The following is a 21339-nucleotide window of genomic DNA, read 5'->3' as shown; positions in this document are numbered from 1 at the left end:
TCTGCTTCTGTGCAGCTCAGGGAGGGTCGAGCAGACCCAGCCTCTGAAGCCCGCAGCCTGCTGAGCTGGTGACCCACCGCCCCTCGCCTGGCAGAGCTCACTCCCAAGACCTTGCCCCTGGGGCCCAGCCCCTCCCCACCTCTTTTCTGGGACTCAGGAGGAATGCCTCAAATGGCCAGCCTGGCTTTTAGAACAGCAGGCAGAGACAGCTGGTTGGTTGAAGTGGGTGGGGAGCTGGGAGGGGCTCTAGGCCCAGTGGGAAGGGTTCTAGGAGCAAAGCTGTCCCAAGGGGAGATAGGCAGGGGCCAGGAGCGCTGTGGGTGACTAAGCAAACCTCCTCCTCACCTTGAGCCCCAGGACTGGGAGCCCCAATTGGAGCTGGAGGGGCTGCAAGGCCTGCTCTCTGCCCGGTCATCTCATGGTGATGAGACAGCCCCGCAAGGGAGGGAACATGGATGGCACACATGTGCTCTGCCCAGGGACCAGGCCAGGCACTCCACCTAGGAGGGGTCAGGCCCAGAGCGGCCCTGCTCGTCTCACTGCTGTATCCAGCTCTGGCCTGGGGTTCTGCGAGCAATCAGCTCTGGCACGAAGGAAGGAAGGAGCCGTCCCGTGCAGATGAGGAAACTGAGCCCCCGGTACCCCAAAGCAGGGGATGCGGGTGCCGGGAGGGCCTGCAGGTCAGCGCTCCTGTGAGCTGCCTCAGGCCCATGGGGCATCTGCCTATGCCCTCCTGGTGGTTGAGACTGAGAGTGATCGCTGCCGGGACTCACACTAGCGAGAGGCCAGGCCCCAGGGCCTTTCAAGGGCGCAGGAGGGGCTCCACCTGCACTAGGGCCAGCCCTGCGCCTTCCCACAAGTAGGGTGGCGCCTGGGCCAGTAGGAGGGCTGTCCTGGCCAGCGCCGGCTCTCCCCAGCGACCTGGTCCCAGCACCCTCGGCCAGAGCAGCAGCAGCGACGAGTGCCTGGCGGGAGGGCAGCGGGGGAGAGTTCCCAGAGGGGGAGTGTCCCCTCCGCTGCCCTCCCGCTCCCCTGCCCAGACCTTCCAGGAGGGGCCTCCACCCTCCTCGTGGGCAGGGCCTGTCCAGTGCCCATTTCTCACAGGTTCCAGGTTGTCACCTCCAGGGGGTGTCCTGAGTGGGGGAAGGAAGGAGAGGCCCTCAGGGAGGCTGGCCAGTTCTCTAACCATGGAGGGGGCACACAGCAGCCTGTGCAGGGGTCGGGGAGGAGGCTCAGAGCTCCATCCCCAGGGGCGAGGGGTGCGGTGAGGGGGCACGAGCGTCATGGGGCTCGTCCAGGCCCAGGCTGGAACAGAGGGCCATTCTCTCTGCTTGGGACTGGGGCCTGAGTTGCGGAACCGCAGGGCCAGGCAGGGAACATGGGGGGCAGGCCAAGAGCAAAGCTAGGTCGGGTCACCTCACACCTGGCCCTGAGCAGCCTCCAGCCCCGCCACCCCAGGCCCCAGCCCAGGAGAGACAAATCAGGGTCACACAAAGTATTAAAAGACACCTCTTTACTGTTACGACGTAGCCTCGGTGCTCCACCTGAGGGGCGGCCAGAGCACTTCCCGCCAGGCGCCCTCAGCCTGCTGCTGTCGGCGGTCACTTGGCACTCGGGAACGGCCGCCTGCGCTGCTCCAGCAGCTCCTCCAGGTGGTCGGCCCTCTTCATCGCGGCCTGCAACAGGCCGTTCACCCTGGTCAGGCCCGAGCCACCCCCGCTCCCCCAAGGAAGGCCGGCGTGGGGACCCACCTCGTGCTGCTTCCGGAGGCTGCTCACGGCCTCCTCCTTCTTTGCCAGGGCCAGCTTCACCCTGCGGGGGAGCGCACGGTGGGCCTCTGTGCGATGCCCCTGCCGGACCCCCACGCCGGCCTGCAGCTCTGAGTGCAGCAGGGTGGCCGGTGGGGAGCCTCCATCCCCCAAAGAACAGGAGGGGCCACTCCTGCCCACCTTGTCCCGCCCTGCTGACTGCGGCACTGGGCCGCCTGGAGAAGCCAATGACAGGATCTGTGACCCCACGGCTGACCCCGTGTGAATCCACGCCCCTTGGGAAGGGCTCCCTGCTGAGAGGAGGACGAGAAGCCCCCACCACGTGCCTGCGTTGCAGAGCACCCACGGAGGGCAGGCAGGTAGGGACCAGGGAAGGACTGAGGGATCCACGGCGACAGGGGGAGTAGGGGGTGGAGGGTGTCCATCCTTTCTGCATAGCACCCACTCCACCCAGGCCCAGGGGGCTAAGGGCCAGGGAGCTCCTCTCCGGACGCCCACACATAGGGCACCTGCCCTGGCTGGGGTTGGCTGGGCTTCTTCCCAGGCTCTGGGGCCAAGCATCACATAGAGGACGACAGAGCCTCAAACACAGAGCCTGGAGCAGCTGCGGTGATGGGGCCCAGTTCTGCGTCGGCAGGAAGCTGGCAGGAGGGCACACAGCCTGCTCACCTTCCTGGGCCCAGCGTCCTCTTTGGAGCCACAGGGTCCCGCCTGCCTCCCCCAGCCCTGTGCTCCCCAGGACCCCAGTCAGCCCTGCGGCCCACCTCCCGTGAACCTCCTCCAGCTCCGCCTGCTTCTCCCGCGTGAGCTGCTCCAGCTCCAGCCGCTGGCGGGCCCGCAGCTCGGCCAGCTCGGCCCTGACCTGCCGGTTCTCCTCCTCAGAAGCTGCCAGCCGGTCAGCGAACTCCTGGCGAAGGACCTGGGCCAGGCTGCTGCGCTCGCCAGCCAGCTGCTCATTTACCTGGGGTGGGGTGGCGGGGGGGACGACAGGGACGGCGTGAGGGGACGGCGGGGGCTGGGGGCTGGTGGTCGGCCACCCCTCCCGCCTGCTCACCGCCTTCACATCCGCCAGCTCCTTCTCCTTCTGCCGCACCAGGCCCTGCAGACGCACATTCTCCCCCTCGGCCTCCCCAAGGCGCCCCTTCAGCTCTGCGCACCGTTCCTGGAGCTTCCGCTCCGACTGTTCCAGTTCTGAGAGCTCCGCCTCATACTTATCCCGGAGGCGTTTGACCCTGGGGGCGGGAGAAGCAGGGTCAGAGGCAGCCCCATTGCCAGTCTCTGGGCCTCGCTCCGGGGTTCTCGGGGCCTCACCGGCTCTCGGCGGCCCGCTCGTTCTCCTCCCTGGCCAGCGTCATGTCGGCCTCCAGCCGGTGGATGACCAGCTCGATCTCCTTGTCCCGGCCTCTCCGGATCTCTTCCTTCAGCTCCCGTTCCCGGTTCAGCAGCCACGCTTCCTGCAGGGGAGGCCCAGGGGGTTTGGGGGGGCCGGCTGAGGTTGGCGGAGGACGAGGGATGGCCACATGGACTCTTGGGAATGCCCTGATGGCAGGGAAGGAGAGGCCTCGCACTACCCCAGGCCCCACCTGTCCTCAGGGGTGGAGGCCACGTCCTGTCATCAGCACCCAGCGTGGGACACAACAGGGGCTTGAGTAAGAACCATTAGCACAGCCTGGTGCTTCTCCCCCGCCAGAGACCTGGGACCAAGGCCACAGAGACCGCGTCTGCTGCCAAACTGACCCTCCTGATACAAGAAGGGACCTCATCTGGTTGCTGAGGGCAGGGCCGGGTGCCCCCAGCTGGGGGCAAGAGCGTCAGTGGGGCAGCCTGTTGGAAGGCAACCTGGAAAGCGCCATTAGGTTTAACATGCCGCACCCTTTAACTCAGCAAACAGTCTGGGAATGTGTCCCACAGATACGGGGACCCCTCCATGCGTGGCTGGGGGTGGGGAGTAGCATGGCTGCTGGGCCACTGCTCAGGCTTTGTCCCCAGGCTGATGCCTTGTGTGGCCCCGGGTGCCTGTCCACCACAGCCTCCTTCCAGGACAGGAGAGGTGACACAGCACACCTGGTAAAAGGCATGAGAGGACAAGGAAAAGCCTGCTCCTGCGTGGGCCCCTTACACTGGCTGCAGGTCAGCCTGTCAACTTTGAGAGCAGCTACCTGGGCGAGGGGAGGGTGAGGAATGCCCGCCACCATCAAGTGGGGTTCGCTCCAGCCTCCTGGTCTCTCCCGAGGCCACCTGGAAGCTCACTCAAGTACAGTCAGAATCACACCGCCAGCCCTGGGCAGCCAGAACCCACATGTGCCCGAGGGGAGGCCACAGAGGTGGAGCCTACAAGCCAGCTTTGAAGCCTGGGGTGCCGGGCAGGAGGGGAGAGAGGGAAGGAAGACCCCACCCCCTGCCCCAGCTTCACCCGCCTCCCACCTCCTTCTTGGCGGAGTTGGCCTCCCACATCTGTTTCTCCACCTCCAGCTGGTCCTTCAGGGCCTTCAGTTCCATCTGGGGGCCAGTGACAGGGTGAGAGCAGCCCCCGCTGGCTGCTCCCCACCCAGGGCAGTGTCTGCAAGAGCCTGGATGGGGCCTGCGGTCAAGTTGGGGGGTCTGTGGTGAGCTAGCTGGGGAGCCCCGTCACAGGAACCCAGGCTCAGCGTAGCACTCCAAGTGGCTGCCACCCTGGCAGGTGGGCGCTGCTCCTGGCAGTGGCCCCTCTCCACGGGTGGTATGGGTGCTCTGCTGCTGGGCTGGGCTGGCCTGGAGGGGCGGGGCCCGGGCAGGATGGGGCGGGGCTGACCTGGTGCCTGCGCTCCTGCTCCTCCCTCCCCTTCTCAAACTCGGCCCTCAAGGCCCGGCCCCCTGCCGAGCTGCTCTCCTCCAGCTGCCGCCTCAGCTCGTCCAGCTCCGCCCGCTGCCTGCAGGTGAACAGAGGCCAGTTCTGTCAGGCTGGGCGGGGTGGGGCGGGGCTGGGCGGGGCGGGGGCCCTCCCCTCCCCGCGGTACCTGGCGGCCTGCTGGCCCAGCCGCTCCTTCTCCTCGGCCACCTCGTTGTAGAGCCGCCGCCGATGCTGCTGCAGCGCCCGCTGCTCCTGCTCCAGGTGCTGCTCGAAGCTGCGGACACAGGACCCGCTGGAGGTGGGGCCGCCGGAGTGCTCGAGTCCCCGCCCCATCCACCCCAGCCGCCAGCCGGGCACGCCCCTCAGAACTGAACTGTCCAGTACAGCCGCATCCCTCAGTGTCCTACACCGCCCCATTTTCTCTGTCCTCCGAGGGAGGCCACTGCGGAGGAAGTGCTGTTCGCTCTGGGGGGGTCTGCGCACACCCCAGGCCTCACCCCCACCCTCCACGTCCCCAGAGGGCTGGGCCCCTCACCGCTGCTGGGCACGCTCCCACTCCTGACGGCCCAGCGCCTCCTTCTCCCGCTCCAGGTGCTCGCGGAGCTCCTCTGCCTGGCGTCCGTAGCGCTGGGCCGCGCGCTCGTCCGCCTGCAGCAGCTCCACCGCGTGCAGGCTCTTTAGCTTCTTCACCTCCTGCTTGTGCTTGGCGATCAGCTTCTGGATCTCAGGCTCCAGGCCTGGGGGGCGTGGAGGGAGACCGTGCTGCAGGGACCCTCCTCCACCACTGCGGGGGCGCTGCCCCTCGCCCCTCTGTACTGTGGGGGACCCCTGACCTCTACCCACCATGACACCAGGGCTGCAGTCCGGGTAGAGGACCCCCCCACCCCGGGCTCCAGCCCAAAGCACAGCTGAGTCCACCAGTGCCCATGGCATCTCTCCCTGCCCACTGCACCAAGACTCCCTCCTTGGTGCTCTGGCCTGCTGGGTCTCCCACTGGAGGAGGGGGCTCACTGGAGAGGGTGTCCTGGGGCAGGAGGGCCGGGCATGGGCAGGCACAGCTGGGGCTGCCCCATCAGCCCTCAGAGGGATCTCAAAGTGGGAGAGGAGCGACTGTGCCGCCAGCAGGCGGCCCCCACCCCGAACCCCCATATGGCTCGCTCCCCTGGAAGCTGGAGGAGACCAGGAGACCCAGCAAGGGGAGCCCAGCCAAGGGAAGGTGAGGCCCCCCAACCCGGACCGGGCCCTCTGTCTGGACGCTGGTCTGTGGCCAAGCTCGTGTGCCGCCAGCCTCCCTTGCTCCTCCTGGCCTCGAGCCAGCTGGGCCGCATCCCTGAGTCTCACTGCTTCCCAGGAAGCCTCTCCGCCACGTGTGCAATTGGAACTACTGTTCTCACTCGAGACCCCCACGATTACTCCGCCCGAGTGGCAGCTCTGGGCACAGCGGCACCCACCTTTGACCGTGATCTCCTTGATCTTCCGGGTCTTCTCATTGATCCACTTTTCCCTGCGGACTTTTTCCGTGGCGCTCATGAGTTCTTTGAGTTTCTTAATCTCCTACCAGCAAGGAAACAAGAGTCAACAGAGCAGCTGTGCGAAGCGGGAAGATGCAAATGACAGCCCCCTTCTGGCCATCCCCTGGGTTTCAGGAGGCGGCCTTTCAACAGTGACCTCGGGCAGAGCAGGAAGCACCAGGGGCTGCGGGTCGTTGTCTGACGAAAGCCAGGAGTAGTAAGTGGCATCCCTCTGACCAGGGACCAGAGCGGCGGCATGTCCTCGGTCACCTCCTCTGAACCCCACCTCCTCATCTGTGACATGGGAGGGGTCACGCGAGTCCCTCAGCCCCTGCCCCGGCGTGTGCCACCTGCTGGGCTTGCGGGAAGCAGCTCGGAGGTCGGGGAATGAGGCTCCGGGGCCACCTGTCCTGGGGTTCCTCGCACAGGGCCTGCAGGCACAGCAGGCCTGGGGTCAGGTGTCAGGAGGGCGAGGGGCTCACCAGCTCGTGCTGCTCCCGCATCTGGGCCTCCTTGTCCTTGAGCCTCTGGTCCCCCTGCTTCAGCTCGGCCACCAGGGCCTCACACTTCTCACCCAGAGCCTTCTTGTCTTCGATCAACTGCGACCAGGGGCGGAGGTGAAGCTGCTGCCCCACGAGGCCAGGAGATCCCGCCTCCCCTCACCCGGGGGCCAGCGCACCAAATTCCCAAACACCCCGCTGCTCCTGGGTCTGTGCGGGACCCTGGGTCTGGGAGGGTGTGCACACATGGACAAGGGGCTGCAGCTGCCCCCGGCCCTCAAGCCCCGAGACCTGGCTGGTGTCAGCGGAGCTCAGGCAGGGACGGTGCCTTGGCCACAAGCCCTCCACTGTGGCCACATCAGGAGCTTCCTGGAATGGGGGTCATTCTTTTGACCCCGTCACCTGGCCTGTGGAGAAGGGCCTGCCCGTCGCCTGCCAAGGGGTCTCTGTGAAGCCCCATGATGGCACCCAGCCTCACTGAGGGCTCCAGGCAGACCCCCAATTTGGAGACACCTATGACCACCAGGCAGAGTGTCGCTAATGATCACGGGAGGCCGCTCGGTTCCTCTGGGCGCCTGCCTCTCTTCAAAGACCCCGCACCAGAGTTTTCCTCAGAAAAGGACCCGATGGGGGGGCTTGACTGAACACAGCGTGGGGCTGAAGCTTCCACCACCCTGTCAAGGGAGCTCTGGCTGCCCCACCAGCCCCAGCAGACCAGGAGTGGCCTCCCCGGGACACGGACAGTCTGGAACGCACAGGAAAGTTCAGGGTGTGTCCTGCTGGACGCCTCCCACCAGGCCCCCAGAGGACCAAGCGGTCCTCTGAGTGATCCCACACGCCTGGACCCCACCCTGGATGTGCTCTGCCCAGCAGCTCCTGCTGCCCGCCCACCATGCTGGGCTGGGGAGCACGGCCATGGGTGGGGGGAGGATTATGGCTGGGGGGAGCATCGCTGGGGGCTGGTGAGCAGCACCCAGTGGGGCTGGTGTGCACAGACAGGACCAGCCCTGGTCCCCACAGGGGAAGATGCTGCCCGTTTCTACAGAAGGAGAAGGAGACCCACAGGGGAGGCCAATGGCTCCAGAAATCTCCATGAGGCCCGAGCTGGTCGGGAACCCAGTCCCGTTCTCCTCCCTGACTGCTCAGGTCCTGATAGCCCTGCCCTCAAGCCCCGCCTCCCAGGCAGCACCACCTGGTCGATGAAGGACAGGTGCCGCTGTATGGTGGCCTCGTAGTGCTCCTTCTGCTGCCGCAGCTGCCGACCCAGCTCCTTCTCCGTCTCTTTGACCCGCCGGATGGTGAGGTCGCGCTGCTGCGCCTGTGGGGGGTGCGGGAGATGAGACAGAGATGAGGCCCTCAGGGGGCAGGCCGGGCACTTGCTCCAGCTGGGGACATGGGGACGGAGGCAGTGCTGGTGGCGACGTTACCAGCGCCCTCTGCAACAGCACCATCGCCTGCTTCTTCTCCTCCACTTCCAGCTGCAGCCGCATCACCGATGTGCTGACCTCGGACGCAGGCTCCAGGCGCCCCAGCCCCTCCTCCGGCACGGGCCCCTGGAGACCCCTCCACACCTGGGGGGCCGAGGCCGGCGGGCCCTGCCCAGACTTCTCCATCTCATCCAGGAAGCTCATGATACTCTGCAGCTTGGCCTCCGAAAGCAGGGGCCCGTCCTCGCGGGGGCAAGCAGCCACACTCAGCTTCCCAAATTTCTCCAGGTTGTCGGCTGTCAGGGAGCTGGAATCGTCCTCCTGCGGGGGGCGGGGGCGCAGTGGAAGACTCTGGGCTGGCCTTCTAGGAGCTGCTCAGGGCCCCCTGGGGCAGGGGAGGGCCTGGTCTGGAGGGAGGGCCTCTCGGGCTGCCCAGACCCTGGCAGGGCATCCATCACCTGGGGGCACCACTGGCAGAGAGGTGGTGCCTACCCCATCTCCACCCCTGGGTTATTCTGGGGGTCCTAAACCTTAGTGAGCCCGGGGATGACAGGGGGGTTCAACAACCCATCTGGCCCTCGTTAGCATCCTGACTAGAGCAGGGAGGAGCCCGGTGGACTTCCCTGGCCCCCAAAGTGCCCCTGTGACCACGTGGACAGTGGCAAGGCCCACGGTCACCTCGTCAGTCCAGGCGTATTTGTCCTTGTGGTAGGCCTGGGGGCGGGGCAGCGGCTCAGGCTCCTGCTCCAGCAGCTTCAGCGTGTCCAGCAGCTCGTCCAGGGTTGCCCTGGACTTGGCCCTGCTCCCAGCAGGGCCCAAAGCTTCCAGGCCCTCGCCAGCCACGTCCTGGGAGCTGGCATCCTGCAGCAGATGGGCCATTAGAGGCAGAGACCACCAGAGAACGGTGTGGGGAGAGGCCGGGGTGAGGCTTCCTCCACACGGGTGCCTGCCCGCTCAGCCACAGGGACTGGGCTTGCCCCCCAACCCACCTCCAGGGAAACAAAAAGGGTGGCCGAGTGAGATGGGTCCGGACCTGGCCTCCTCGTCCCTCAGGCTGGAGGCACTGGCCAACACCTAACCTCTGAGCTTCCAGCTCTCTTCTGTGGGTCTGCACAGGCTCCACCCCAGTGTCCATGAAGACCCAGTGGGATTCCAGAGCAACCACTGAGACCCCAGCCCTCCACTGGAGTGACAAGACCCATCCTGGGTGGCCTTTCCTGGTGTGAGTGACCCCACAGCCGGGGAGGGGCAGGGAAAGGGCAAGCACAGATGCACCCCAGAGCTGAAGCCAGGCAGGGAGGGCAGGAAGGGCTGTGCCGAGACCTGAGGCTTGTCCTCTGGAAGCTGCCGGGGCTCTGGCGACGAGTCGCGGGCAGGCTGGCAGGGGTCCTCCGGGCCCGCAGTGCGGAGGCGAGCCCCTGCACAAAGGAACGCAGCGTCAGCCCACCTGGGGGCAGCGAACGCGGGGGAGCCCTTGGGAAGAGGCCAGGGAAGGGGGATGCAGGCCTGGGACAGCACGTGCCACAGTGGACCGCATGGAACAGCGGGGACAATGGAGAGCCCTGACCTCCCGGGGCGAGAGGTCAGGTAGCTGGTGCAGCTGCTCTGTAGGGACCCTGTGTCCAGCTCCAGAGTAACTGGGGCACAGGTGGAGGAGCAGGGCCTGGCGTCTGCTGAGAACGACGCCCCTCCTCCACGGATGGAAGCCACAAACAGGGCAGTGGCACAGGGGGCCAGAGGACACTGGCAGAGGCCACACCTCCTTCTCAGCCACGGGCCTCCCTGAGGGAAGGGGGTGGAGAGGTCTGGGCATGGGGTGTCCGCCTTCAGGGATGGTTGCAGCTGGGGTCACCATACCCGGGGTGCCTGTACATAGAGCTGGAGGCAGAGGTGGGCAGGTGGCAGGGCAGCCTCCGGGCTCTCAGACCTGCTCACCAGCGTTATTGGCCTTGCGGGTCTGCTGGGTGGCGCTCCCCGGCCTCAGGCTTGGCTCCTGGGTGGTCTGGGGCTTCCCCGGCTCCCCCGGCCCCTTCAGCAGCCCAAGGTCAGCGTTACCTGACTTCTGGGCTCGCTTCTGCTGCAGTTCCTGCCGTGGGGAGCACCTGTAAGCAACCCCGCCCAGGGGAGAGGGCGGCCCCCTGTCCTCCCCAAGCCATGCTGCCCAAGGCCCCACACCCAGGGACTCAGGGAAGGGGGCGGCGGGGCCCCCAGGAGCGCAGTGGTGCTCTCGGCACCCGGGGGTCCTGCCTTAGCACCGGGCTCCCCATGTGGCTCAGGTCACCCCTCACCTGGATGGCTGCCCTCCGGGCCTGGCGCGCCTTCTCCTCCCGGGCCTTCCTCCTGGCCACCTCCTTCTGTTGGTGCCGGTCCAGGAGGGTCCCCTCTCCTAGCCGCTGCCGCTGCCCCTGCAGAAGCCGAGCCATGGTGGGTTTCACTGGGAAGATGGGGTTGCCCCATCCTGCCATTTCTCTGCCCCACAGAGGACAAGCCCCCCCTCTCCCAGGTGGCCAGCGGCTCCGGCAGGTGGGAGATGGCTCTGCATCCCAGCCAGAAACCCACCCCACCTTTCAGCAGGGGTGACCTGGCACCCAGGCCCTGCCAACCGAGTGACTCAGGAGGGAGGAAGCTGGGCCCCCAGATGGGGGGGACCCATGGGGCAATTCTAGGTTCAACCCCACTGGTCCGAGAAACCCTGCCATATAGCTGGACCCCTGGGATTCTCGCCCGTGCCCTCAAGGTATGGCTCACACACCCACGCTGACCTCTTGCTTGGACGCCAGCAGGTGCTCCAGGCAGGCGGCTCCAGCTCGGCGCCGTTGCACTTGATGTCGGTACCAGCGCTGGATGGTGATGGCGGCCTGGTTCACCTGGTGGATAAACCTGCCAGAAAGTGGGGCTCAGGATGGAGGCGGCTGAGCCAAGGCCTCCCTCCCCGGGTCTCCAGAAGGCCCGGCAGGCAGAGAAGCCGGCGGCTGTGCACGTGGCCCTTCTTCAGGTGCCAGCGTTCCCCAGGGAAATAGAAATGCTCATCCACACAGGTTATTCACAATTGCTAGAAACAGAAAGTAACCCAAAGGCCCACCACCTATGGGTGAGCACCGTGTGCTCCTGACAGCGACATTACTCACAGACAAACAGCAACAAACCAGGGACTCTGCAGGCCAGGCACAGGAGGCCACAGGCCAGTGCTCTAGTCAGGGCCTGCTAGGGAAGGCAAGCTGCAGGGGACAGGCTGGTGTGGCCAGGGTCTCGGCCGGAAGGGGCTGGGTGAGAGGCATGCGAGGGGATCCCAGGGGGTGACATCATTCCGTCTGCACGTGCATCAAACTCATAGACCTGTGCCCTAAAGGGGGCGTGTGTTGTTGTACGTAAACTATACTCAGTAAAGCGGGTTAAACCCAAAGCCTTCACCTTGGCTCTCAGGGACACTTTGTTGATTCACTCAGCAAAGGTGCTAATGGACCATCTAGGATGTGAGCAGTCACCGGCCGTGGGACATGCACGCAGAGGGGAGCCCTGGCGGGGACCCCCAGGCCTCACCCAGCTCGTCCCGCTTGCCCACTTCCAGGGCCCAGTCCCAAGCTCTACTGGGACAGCAGGGGTGACTGCTCAGCCAGGTGAGGCTCTCAAAGCCCAGCCTCTGATCGCTAAGTGGTTCCTGACGGGGCACAACGTCACAGACCCGGGGCTGCAGCGAAAGATCCCACCACGCCCACCCTCCGCGCTCGCCTGGGGCAAGATTCTCGGGGCGGCTCCATCAGTTGTTTGGAGTTTTTCAGTTTTACATCTTCTTTCTGCTTAATGTTGTTTTAACTAATGGTTTTACTGAGGTATGGTTTACATACTTATAAAATTCACCCATTTTGAGTATACGATTCAATGATTTTTAGTAAATTTACAGAGTTGTACGACCGCCAGCATGATCCGGTTTGAGAACGTTTCCATCGCCACCCAAAGCACTCCCCTGGCCCCAGGCAGCCACCGCTCTAATTTCTGTTTCTGCAGATTTGCCTTTCTTGACGTTTTATATAAAAAGAATTGTACGTGTGGTCTTTTCAGCCTATATATCTTAAAACAACTCTTAAATGGAAATTTCTCCCACTGGTACCTCCGGGCTCCTCCCAGCCCCAGCTGCGGTCACCTCTCAGCCTCCTCCTCGGTCACCTCCTTCCGTCTGAGCTGGCTGGCGGTGCCCCCCGAGTTGTTCTGGACCATGTGGTTGCTACGGGCTGCGTTCTTTTGCGGCTTCCCGAGGTTGCTGCCCTCGCCCTCGTCCGTGGCTGCCTTGATGATGTTGCTGACCGGGAGGGCAGAGAAAGGCTCACAGCCTCCTGACAGGGCCCCCATCTCCTGGCCCCCGGGGGACGGCTCTGCCCTCAGCCCGGGGAGGTGCCTCGGCCTGGTCCTGGGGCCTTGGGCCTGGCAGGAGGCACCCACAGATCCTGTTCCCTGTTCTGACTTGCTGGTCATTGCCAGGGTCACCTACTCTGCCCCCACCAGAGCCCGTCTGGTGGCACCCAGGGTTAATGGGCACTGCATTTAAAACAGCAGAAAGGTCTCAAATGTTACAGGATCCCAGAGCCAGATGGTGACTCAAGACACCCATGGGCCGTCCCTGACCTGAGCACACTATGCAGCGGATGTAGGGGTGACGGACTAGGGGCTGCTCTGCTCAGCTCAGCCCTGCTTGAGACCCTCCTTGGCTTTGGTCTTAGCCAGGGACCGGAGACTCAGGGGGTGGCTGCGGCTTCCTCGGCAGGACCTCAGGCTGGAGTGAGCCCGGGCCCACCTGTGTGGCCCAGGTTGTGCACCGTGCAAGGCTGGAGCCAGGGCCTTACTTGAGGGAGGGAGCCATGTGGTTGGAGCTCTTGGGAGGCGGCACCTTCTCCGAGGGGGTGTAGTGGTTGTGCACCATGGTGGTGACGCAGTTGCCCACGGCGCCCTTGTTGCTCCTGCCAGGAGAGACCGGGGCAGGGGGGTCAGGCTCTGGGAAAGACCCCCGAGTCGTGCTGCTGATGCCAGGGCTCACTGTGGCATCGTCTCAGCGTCCCTGCCGGTGGGGCCCTTCTTGGGACCCGAGAAAGCTCCGCCAGGGCATTCCACCGAGCAGAACCCAAGGTCTGAGGGTGAAAACTGCGGCCCCTGACTTCGGACATGCCTGCGACAGGGTGGGGGAACGGTCACAGACCAGTCAACAGAGAAAGGACCTCCCCTGCCAGTTACATGTGATGGATGGAATACACACTGTTTTCTCTCTGCCCCTCTCAAACCCGCCAGAAGGAATAAAAAATGTACAAACACACAAGGATGAGAAGACGAGACAGCGGCAAAGAGATGTCCACAAAGTTCTTGAGGACGAGGAACAGAGGGCCCAGTGGTGACTGACTCGCAAAGTGAGTGAGGGGAAACCTGGGTGCCACAGGGGCCACGAGGTGGCTGGTCTGCACCCCAGAATCCAGGGAGGTGCGGGAAGCAAGGGCACCTGGCTCTTCCAAAGCAGCAGCTGCGCCTGCACCCGCTTCCTCACTGAGCATCAGGCCAAGCCCGCCCTGCCCCACCCCTCCTCCTGCAGAAGACAAGCAGCTAGGTCTCCAGGTGAGAGTCTGTACACTGGACCAGGACACCCCCAGCCCTTTCCTGCCGGCCCGCAAATAACCCCACGGGGGAGACAGGAGGATCTCTCCCTGGAGACACTGGGCAGCCCCAGCAGAAAAGTCCCAGACGCAGACAGGTGGGGAGCCCCCAGCACAGCAGCCTGGTCCCCACACAATCACCCCAAAGTGAAGCCTCCAGGCAACTTTTAGGGCCTCCCTCTTAAATTCTGACAGAGCCAGTATTCCAGATATTTGGGGAAAGACCCACATGTAAAAACTCAACAAACAGAATATGATGGAAATAAGGCCAAGCAAAGAACAGGACATTTCAACAAATGTACACTCAGTGTCAGGCTGTGCTGATAAATCTTTAACAGCCAAGGCTCTAGAGAGAAAAGCTCTTATCTGCAGCATCTGCCAATGTCAGTGACAATAGTTCCCACCATGGCTGATTTCAGACACCCTGGAACCAGAGCCGGGCAGAGGAGGACAGTCGGCCTAGTGAGCCGGTGTCGGCAGCTCCAGCCGCCGCTGCGTGGAATCCTCAAACACGTGAGAGACGAAACAAGAACAAGATGCTGCGAAAGAGGAAGGATGGAGAGACACTCGAGAACAAGAGGAGCTACAGGAGAAGAAACAAAGCGAGCAAAGGGTTGAAATACACGGTTAAGTGCATCTATCAGAAAGCAAATCCCAAAGCTGAAGAGAAAGAAAAGGGAAAACGCCAACTTTGTAGAACCAGCCCAGGAGGCCCAACGTGCAAATAACCGCAGTCGCAGAAAGAACGGGAAAAAGAAAAGGGAGAAAACTGTCAAAGAAATGACAAGAGGAAATTTCCTAGGACCGAACAGCACAAGTGTGCACAGGGACCAGCCACCAAAGCCCAGTGTGATGAGTGAAAGAAGCACGTCGAAGGCCTGGCCCTGGGACCTTCCACAACAGAGAAATGAGAGGATGACTCAAACTGCTTCTAGAGAGAGGAAAACAGACACGTGAAAGGACTGGGGATCAGGAAGGCAGTGAATTCACAACAGCTCTCCACGGAAACTGAGCAATTGCTTCAAGATGTCAGGAAGGCTTTCCAACCTAGAACTCAGCGCCAGCCAAACTCTCAGTCGGTGGAACGGTCACGGCATGTTCAGACACACGTGGTCTTAGAAACTTTACCTCCCACACATCCTTCCCGAGGAATCTACGGGAGGATGTGCTCCCCGAGAGATGGAGGAAACGGAGGGCCTACCAGGAGGGAGGGGGTAGCAGAGGGAGGCCAGCTCGGACCCAGGCAAGAGAAGACAGGGCTCCGAGAGGTTTCTCTGGAGGAAGGTGGACGGGCAGGGCACCTGCTGGCCTGCTGGAGGGGAGTTCTAAGGTTCTCTTGCCAAGTCTGGGAGAAGAAGTGACCCACACACAGACGACGAACCAAGGAGGAAAACAAGAGATCATTTTTAACTCCGGGAAAAACAAAAGTGTGCCCCAAACATCAACGTCTCTTGAGCAGATTCTGCTCTGAGGTTCACATCCTGGATTCCTCAATCCTCCTGACTCTGGGGGGCAAACACAACCATTATCCCCTTGGTATAAATGAGGATCCTGGGGCCCAGGAGGGTTAAGCAACCTGCCCACAGAAATGTTCCGAGGCACCCGGGTCCAGACACAAGTAAGACAAGGCGGCCACCCCCGGGAGCTCTGGGTGGGCAGGGCCGTGTGGCCCTGCAGCTGGCGCACCTGTTGTTGGCGGTAAAGTTGGGGGCCAGGGGCACCGTGCACTCTCTCCTCCGTGGGCCCACCGGCACGTCGAGGGTGCCAGGACTCTGGGCATCGGGTGGCAAGGTGAAGGCCCTGGGCTGGTCATCCTGCACATAGACGACAGCCTGTGACCTCGCTGCACACGCCACTGACACAGGGCCCCTGCCCTGCCCCCACTGTCCCACACACACATGGGGAGCGGTGGGATGGCCTAAGGGCTGGGACATTCTTTGCTGCTCCTTCTTACGTTGACCGCTGTGGTCAAAGCTGGCTAACTAACACTGATGCCCCCCACCCCCTGCTGGCCCACCCTGCAGGGGCAGCGAGAACGAAGCCGGAACCAGGTGTCACTCCCAACGGACATGGGCCGCGTGACGTCCTGTCCGCTCAGCTCAGCTGCAGCCTCACCAGGACATTCCACGTGGCTCCCTTCTCGCTGGAAGCTTTGCTCAGACTGACAGGCCTCTTTCTCCCACCAGGGCTGCCCTCGAAGAGTGTCAGGAAGTCTGGGGGCTCTTCTGGCCTGTGTCACAGAGAGGACAGCAAGCACGGATAGTCACTGGGCCCGGGGAGCCCAGCTCCAGGAACCCGGACAGGGGTCATCTTACGAGGGGACAGGAGGGACCAGGTCACCGGTGGGGACTCCTGCTCCCCAGCCCACAGCATAAAATATCATTTGTCAGCCCCGATCTGACAACCGCGCCTGGAAGAGGTGCTCACACCTGTCCTGTGGCCACCACAACACCTCAGGGAAAGCACAGCAAGGACAAGGAAGAGGTGCAGGCAGGGGGATGGTGGCCTTGAGGTCCACATCCCTGCGCGGGAAATGACGGGCCAAGACTCATCCCACCCGCCCCGCCCAGGGCTGGCCCCCCGTCCAGCCAGCGCTCACACCAGTGAAGCTGGGAGAAGGGCTAACAGAGGGAGGAGAGAGCAGGCCGGGGGTACCTGAGGGGTCAGAGGTTACCTTAGGGGGCCAGGCCATGCCTGGTTGGCTTGTGGCTGGTTGACCTGCGTGGCACTGTTAGATCTGCGAAGGTTGCTGATCGCCCGGGAGCCTCCGGGCCCTGGGGCCTCCTGCCAAAAGGAGGGAAGCAACCAACCATGTGGCCAAGGTTTTAGACCCTCGCCAGTCCATGCAGCACCAGGCCAGGCTTGGACACAGATTTAGAGAGAGGCCCTCCTGGGTCACACGTAGACAGGTGGGCAGGGGAGCAGCATGGGGGTCCTGGGTTTGACCCGCTGAGCGGGGGCAGGTCCTCGGCCTCTCACACGAAGTGGGAGCTCCTCACCCCTGGCAGATGGAAGGTCCGAGAGGAAGTGTGTGAGGCCCGCCCGGGAGCCGCAACAAAGGCTGGCCATACTCCTCATCACCTTCTAACCAACGAGCCTGGCCGCTCACTCCCCCTGCAGCTCTCGTCCCGCAGCTCCCGTGGCCATCCTGCTGCCCGCCTGCCCTGCCCTGCCTGGTATCTCAAGGCCACCAGGAGCTCCTCCTTCCCCACACATCAACCCCGTTTACAGAGGAATCACACAAATCCAAATGTTGCTGGAACAGGAGGGACAGAGGGCTTGGTGCCGGCAGGATCTAGGCTCTGCCCGGGGCCAGCCGACCCCAGTCTTGACCTCTTGGTGAGTCAGCTCCCTGGTCTCCAAGCCGGAGTCCTTCCTGCCCCGGGGTGGCCCCAGGGACGCACCGGATGATGGACATGAAGGTGCCTGCTGAGGTGTGGAGCTTACCCAGGAGTCAGACGCCACCCCGAGGTAGGGGGCCCTGGACACCCCTGGACCTGAGGCCCAGCCCTAACACTCACCAGCATCTTCCTCCTTGGCTCGCTGCCAGTGACCACGGAGATGGAGCGGGCGATGGGCTTGGCGGTGGAGGCACTGTTGGGACGCCGGGACATGGGCGGAGGGAGGCCTGTCAGACTCAGGTCCATGCTTTCCGGGCTGCCCTCGGGAGGGCCGGAGGGGCCGCTGAGGGCCCTGGAGCCTTTCATGGTGGACAAGTAGGCCCTGAGCAGGGAAGAAGGGATGCGAGGAGGTGTCCTCCGAGGAACCAGATGCACACACATAACATCTGGCCCGGCCGCAGGGGCCCAGGGCGCCTGAGTCTGCCTGCCACCCAGCTCCCCAGAAGCCTGCCACGCCCACCACTCTCCTCACTGGGTGGCCATCTCCTCATTAGGAGCAGAAGCAAGTGACAGAGTGGGACCCCGAGCACAAACGGCTAAAGGAGGGCCTCCTGGGGTCAAGACGACCTTCCCCGGAGGGGCACTGCTGGGGGTGGCTGGGGGCTGCGGCAGTCATGGCTGTGAGCCCCCACCCTGTGACAGGTACTCCACCCACCTGGGCCGCATATGCCTCACCTGTAAAATGGGCCTTTAAAAGTGCCTCCCCAGGGGTTATCATGAGGCTCAGACAAGACGGCTGTGAGGCTGGCACGTGGTGAGCACCCCACAGGCGATATTCTAACTGGGGTTAGGGCCCCCAAACTTATCTGACCACAGAACCCCCTCCATCTCCTCAGAACCACCCAGAATATCCACGAGCTCCTGGGAGGCAGCATCTGCTCTCGTGTCCAGGTTCCCCTCCTCCCCTCCTATGTTGGCCACCTCTGCAGCGTCCCGTGTTGGCCCTTCCTCTTCCGACTGCTCAGCCCTGGGCCTCTCTCTTCGTCGCGGGGGACTGCCTCTGGCCTCCTGGCTTCAAACACCATCCATGGGCTGCCGGTTCCCACAGGCATACCTCCCGCCCCCCTGTCCCCTAGTTCCCAACTTAGCTAACCACGCAGCCCCTGGCACCTCAGACCCAAGCGGACTCCTGACCACCACCTCCAGCGCCCTTCCCTGGAGGGCATTTTCTGAAACCGGCTCAGACCGAAGATCCAGGTCTCGTCCCAACATTCTCCCCCTCACCTCCACACCTGCCCCCTCAGCAACCCAGCCGATGCCCCTTCCCCATCAATCCCTTCCCTCCACAACCCCCATCCGAGCCCCCATCTCCTCAAACTGGACAACCGCAGCAGCCCCTCCTCTGGCCCTGCCTGGCCGGCCCAGCCCCTCCCCGCAGGGCAGCCACAGCTGATCTTTCTGAACCGGGTCTCAGATCAGGCTCTGCCCCCAGTGAAGACCCTCCGAGGACTCCCAGGCAGGGAGAATAAAGTCCACATGCCTAATGCCCCTCAGACCTGACCCTAACCTCTGTAACCTCCTCACTGCCTCCCTTTTCCCTCCTCAATCTGCTTGAGACCCTTCCCTGGGATGTCACGAGGCCCCCTTTCACTCAGAGGGCTGCCTGTCGCTGTCACTCTTCATTCCCTCATCCTGCTTCATTCTTCTTCACTTGACCACCTGCGCACGCAGGTTGGTCTGTGCACTGCCTGACGCCCTCGTAAGAATGTAAGGTCCACGAGAGTGGGGACCATGCGGCCCCAGAACCCGGCACGTGGCAGGTGTTCAGGTAATAAGAGGGGGTGAGCGGCACCAGGAATGACCAGAGAGGAATGAGCACAGCCCTCTGTGCCACGGAGGGCTCTGGTGGGCCAGCGGGCACACACCATCGTCCCCCAAGGTCAGCACTGCAGCCTCCTTCAGCCCCAACACCCACAGTAGAGGCTTTGCCCCTACTCTCCAGCGTGAGGGCAGAGGCTGTCCCTGCCACTCACCAGGCCAGTGTCCTCAGTTATGCATTTCCGGTAGGGTCCTGGGGGTGAAATTTAACACCCTCCTCTCCTCGAGGCACTGGCCACACCCACGTGGACCCAGGCTGGCCCACTCAAGAAGGAGCGTGCAGGGCTCCGGGATGGTAAACACCGCCTCTCCGTGGAAACCTCCAGGCCAGACCTCACCTTGCATATAGAGGTGTCCCTCCCAGGACCTGAAGGAGGGTGTCCAGAGTCTCTGCCTGGACCCCTCAAGATGGGCTGTCCCAGGACCCCAGGCAGCTTCTCTGCCCGGCAGCTCCCCATCTCTCTGCGGTTTGGTTCAAGGTGGTAAGACCGGACTGCTGCTGACTGGTTTCCACCCCATCCTCCTGGGAAGGCAGGAGGAGCTCAACGGCCCTGGGGCATGAGCCCCTCCTCACCTGTGCGGGGGCATCGATAGGCCCTCACCTGCACCCTCCCCCTCATCTGGGCAGACCCCTTTACCTGCATAAGAACCCCCCGGTCACCTGCGTGGACCCCCTCACCTGTGCGAGGGCCAGACCCCTTCACTTGCGCTGGCCTCCGCATCTGGGCGGGCCCAGGACCACCTCACCTGCGCGGGGACGCCCTCATCGGAACGAGGCCCCACTCACCTGCACGTTCCACCTCACCTTCGCAGCCCGGGATGCCCCTCCCTGCGCGGTCTAGGAACCCTCTCACCTGCGCGGGCCCCATCATCTGCGCAGGCCCTGGACCCCCCCTCACCTGCGAGGGCAACCCCACCAGCACAGGGATCCCCTCACCTGCGCGGGTCGGGCCTGGGACTCTGGGCCTGCGGGGCCGAACGGCGAGGGGTGCGCGGGGCCCTCCAGGCGGGGACCGGCGGGGCCCAGGCTTCGGGCCGGCGACTTCACGCCCCCGGCCCCGGCGCTGACTCCGAGGCCCGGTGACAATGAAACGGCCGGGAGGCCGGGCGAGCAGCCGCAGCTAGCAACCAGCAAACAGCCTAGCACCTCCTCCCCGTCCGTCACGGAGGCCCGCCTTTCCTGCCCGCGCCGCTTTCGAATTGGCCCTCCGGCCGCCCGCTCCGGACATCCCGGGAGCTCATTGGGCCGCTCGGCTGTCCTTCGGGAAGTTCAGGCGTGGGAGGAGCAGCAGAGAGCTGGGAGCCCGTGGTGGCGGCGGGCTGCCGATTGGACTTGGCTGCGGGAGGCGGGGTCTCAGCAGACGTGGGGGCGGGTCCTGGGCGGAGCCTGTGGGGAGGGATGGGGGAGGAGGAGTAAGGGGCGGGGTACGGGGACAGCAGCCGGGGGTGTGTGGTCGCTCCAAGCTTCTCTTTCACCCCAGCTCAGCCAGCTTGCGCGGCTGCCACAGGGTCCCCGAACTCCCACGCCGTCCCCCGGCTCCCACGCATACCTCGGCTCCCACGCCGCCCCCCGGATCCCACGCGGAACCTCGGCTCCCACGCGGTCCCCGGGCTCCCTCCTTGCCGAGACCCGTCTGGACACGTGGGTCCCGCTACCCTCTGAAAGCTCCGTTTGAGGGTCCAGACCTGCGAGTCCCAGGGAGGCCCGCCTTGGGGGAAACGTGAAGCTGTCAATAGGGTGCCCTTTCTCGGGCGGCCCTGACACTGACTCCCACACCCAGTGCGCGGTGGCGTTGCCCTTTTTGTCTCCATCTTTTCTGTCTTGACGATGCCTTTTTTTTTTTTTTTTTTGGCCTCCTTCTCGAAAGTTTTAATCCTCCCACCTCCACCCCCGCACCTGGGGGTTGTTTCCTATTATAACCCATGTCCACAGGCCCCACTGGCAGGGCCTCTCCTCCTTGGTGTCCCAGGTGTCCCACGAACGGCACGGTGCGTCCTCCCCAGCGCGCAGGTGGACCCAGCACGCCCAGCGCCGCGCTGCTCGGTCAGATTCCACCGGTCTGTGATCCCTTCACCAGGAAAGCGCCCTCTCCTCCACGAAACTTCTGATCTCACCAACAAGTCGTCTTTCCCTTCAAAATAACAGCACTTTGCTGATTTTTGCCCCACTTTTACAAATCAAATACTTTTTTACTTTAAAATTTTTAAATTTATGTCAATAAAAATCACATTTTGGGGTGTACAGCTGAGTTTTGATGATGCCTAGAGTTGTTGTACCACACACAAACAAGGCACAGAACATTCTCTCCCCTCCCCAAACCCTGGGCTGCCTCTGTGTAGCCAAACCCTCCCCACCCCTTGCCTCAGCCACCACTAACCTGTCCCCTGTCACTAGGATTTTGCCTTTTCCAGAGTGTCGTAGAAATGCAGTCCTGCGGTGTGTAGCATTT

General features: G+C 63.5%; 1 protein-coding gene across 9 annotated transcripts; it reads right to left on the bottom strand.

Moving 5' to 3' along the window:
• Positions 1-1498: 1498 nt before the first annotated feature.
• CEP131 (centrosomal protein 131) lies at positions 1499-20038 on the bottom strand. Of its 9 annotated transcripts, none has more exons than XR_009537469.1 (26): positions 19827-20038; positions 17192-17393; positions 16345-16454; positions 15786-15900; positions 15357-15484; positions 12876-12989; positions 12179-12334; positions 10800-10917; positions 10326-10442; positions 9973-10123; positions 9361-9455; positions 8716-8898; positions 8038-8358; positions 7800-7928; positions 6593-6709; positions 6051-6153; positions 5135-5336; positions 4766-4873; positions 4561-4678; positions 4194-4268; positions 3081-3223; positions 2824-3001; positions 2534-2730; positions 1950-2062; positions 1752-1812; positions 1598-1676 (listed from the first exon to the last, which is right to left on the bottom strand). XR_009537469.1 is itself a non-coding variant. In XM_060133492.1 (25 exons), exons 2-25 carry the CDS (start codon positions 17375-17377, stop codon positions 1602-1604), a joined length of 3300 nt encoding a protein of 1099 aa, XP_059989475.1. In that variant the 5' UTR covers positions 17378-17393; positions 19827-20037; the 3' UTR covers positions 1499-1601. The 9 variants fall into 9 exon arrangements, 7 of the variants coding, with proteins under 7 accessions (XP_059989475.1, XP_059989477.1, XP_059989473.1 ...); XR_009537470.1 differs by having other exon boundaries at positions 1950-1984; XM_060133492.1 differs by lacking the exon at positions 1950-2062 and having other exon boundaries at positions 1499-1676; positions 19827-20037.
• Positions 20039-21339: the final 1301 nt, after the last annotated feature.

The sequence above is a fragment of the Lagenorhynchus albirostris genome, chromosome 20, assembly GCF_949774975.1.
Source record: "Lagenorhynchus albirostris chromosome 20, mLagAlb1.1, whole genome shotgun sequence".
Classification (NCBI taxonomy): Eukaryota; Metazoa; Chordata; class Mammalia; order Artiodactyla; family Delphinidae; genus Lagenorhynchus; species Lagenorhynchus albirostris.
The sequence above is the reverse complement of the archived record's forward strand: the minus strand, read 5'-3'. Positions and strand labels throughout refer to the sequence as shown.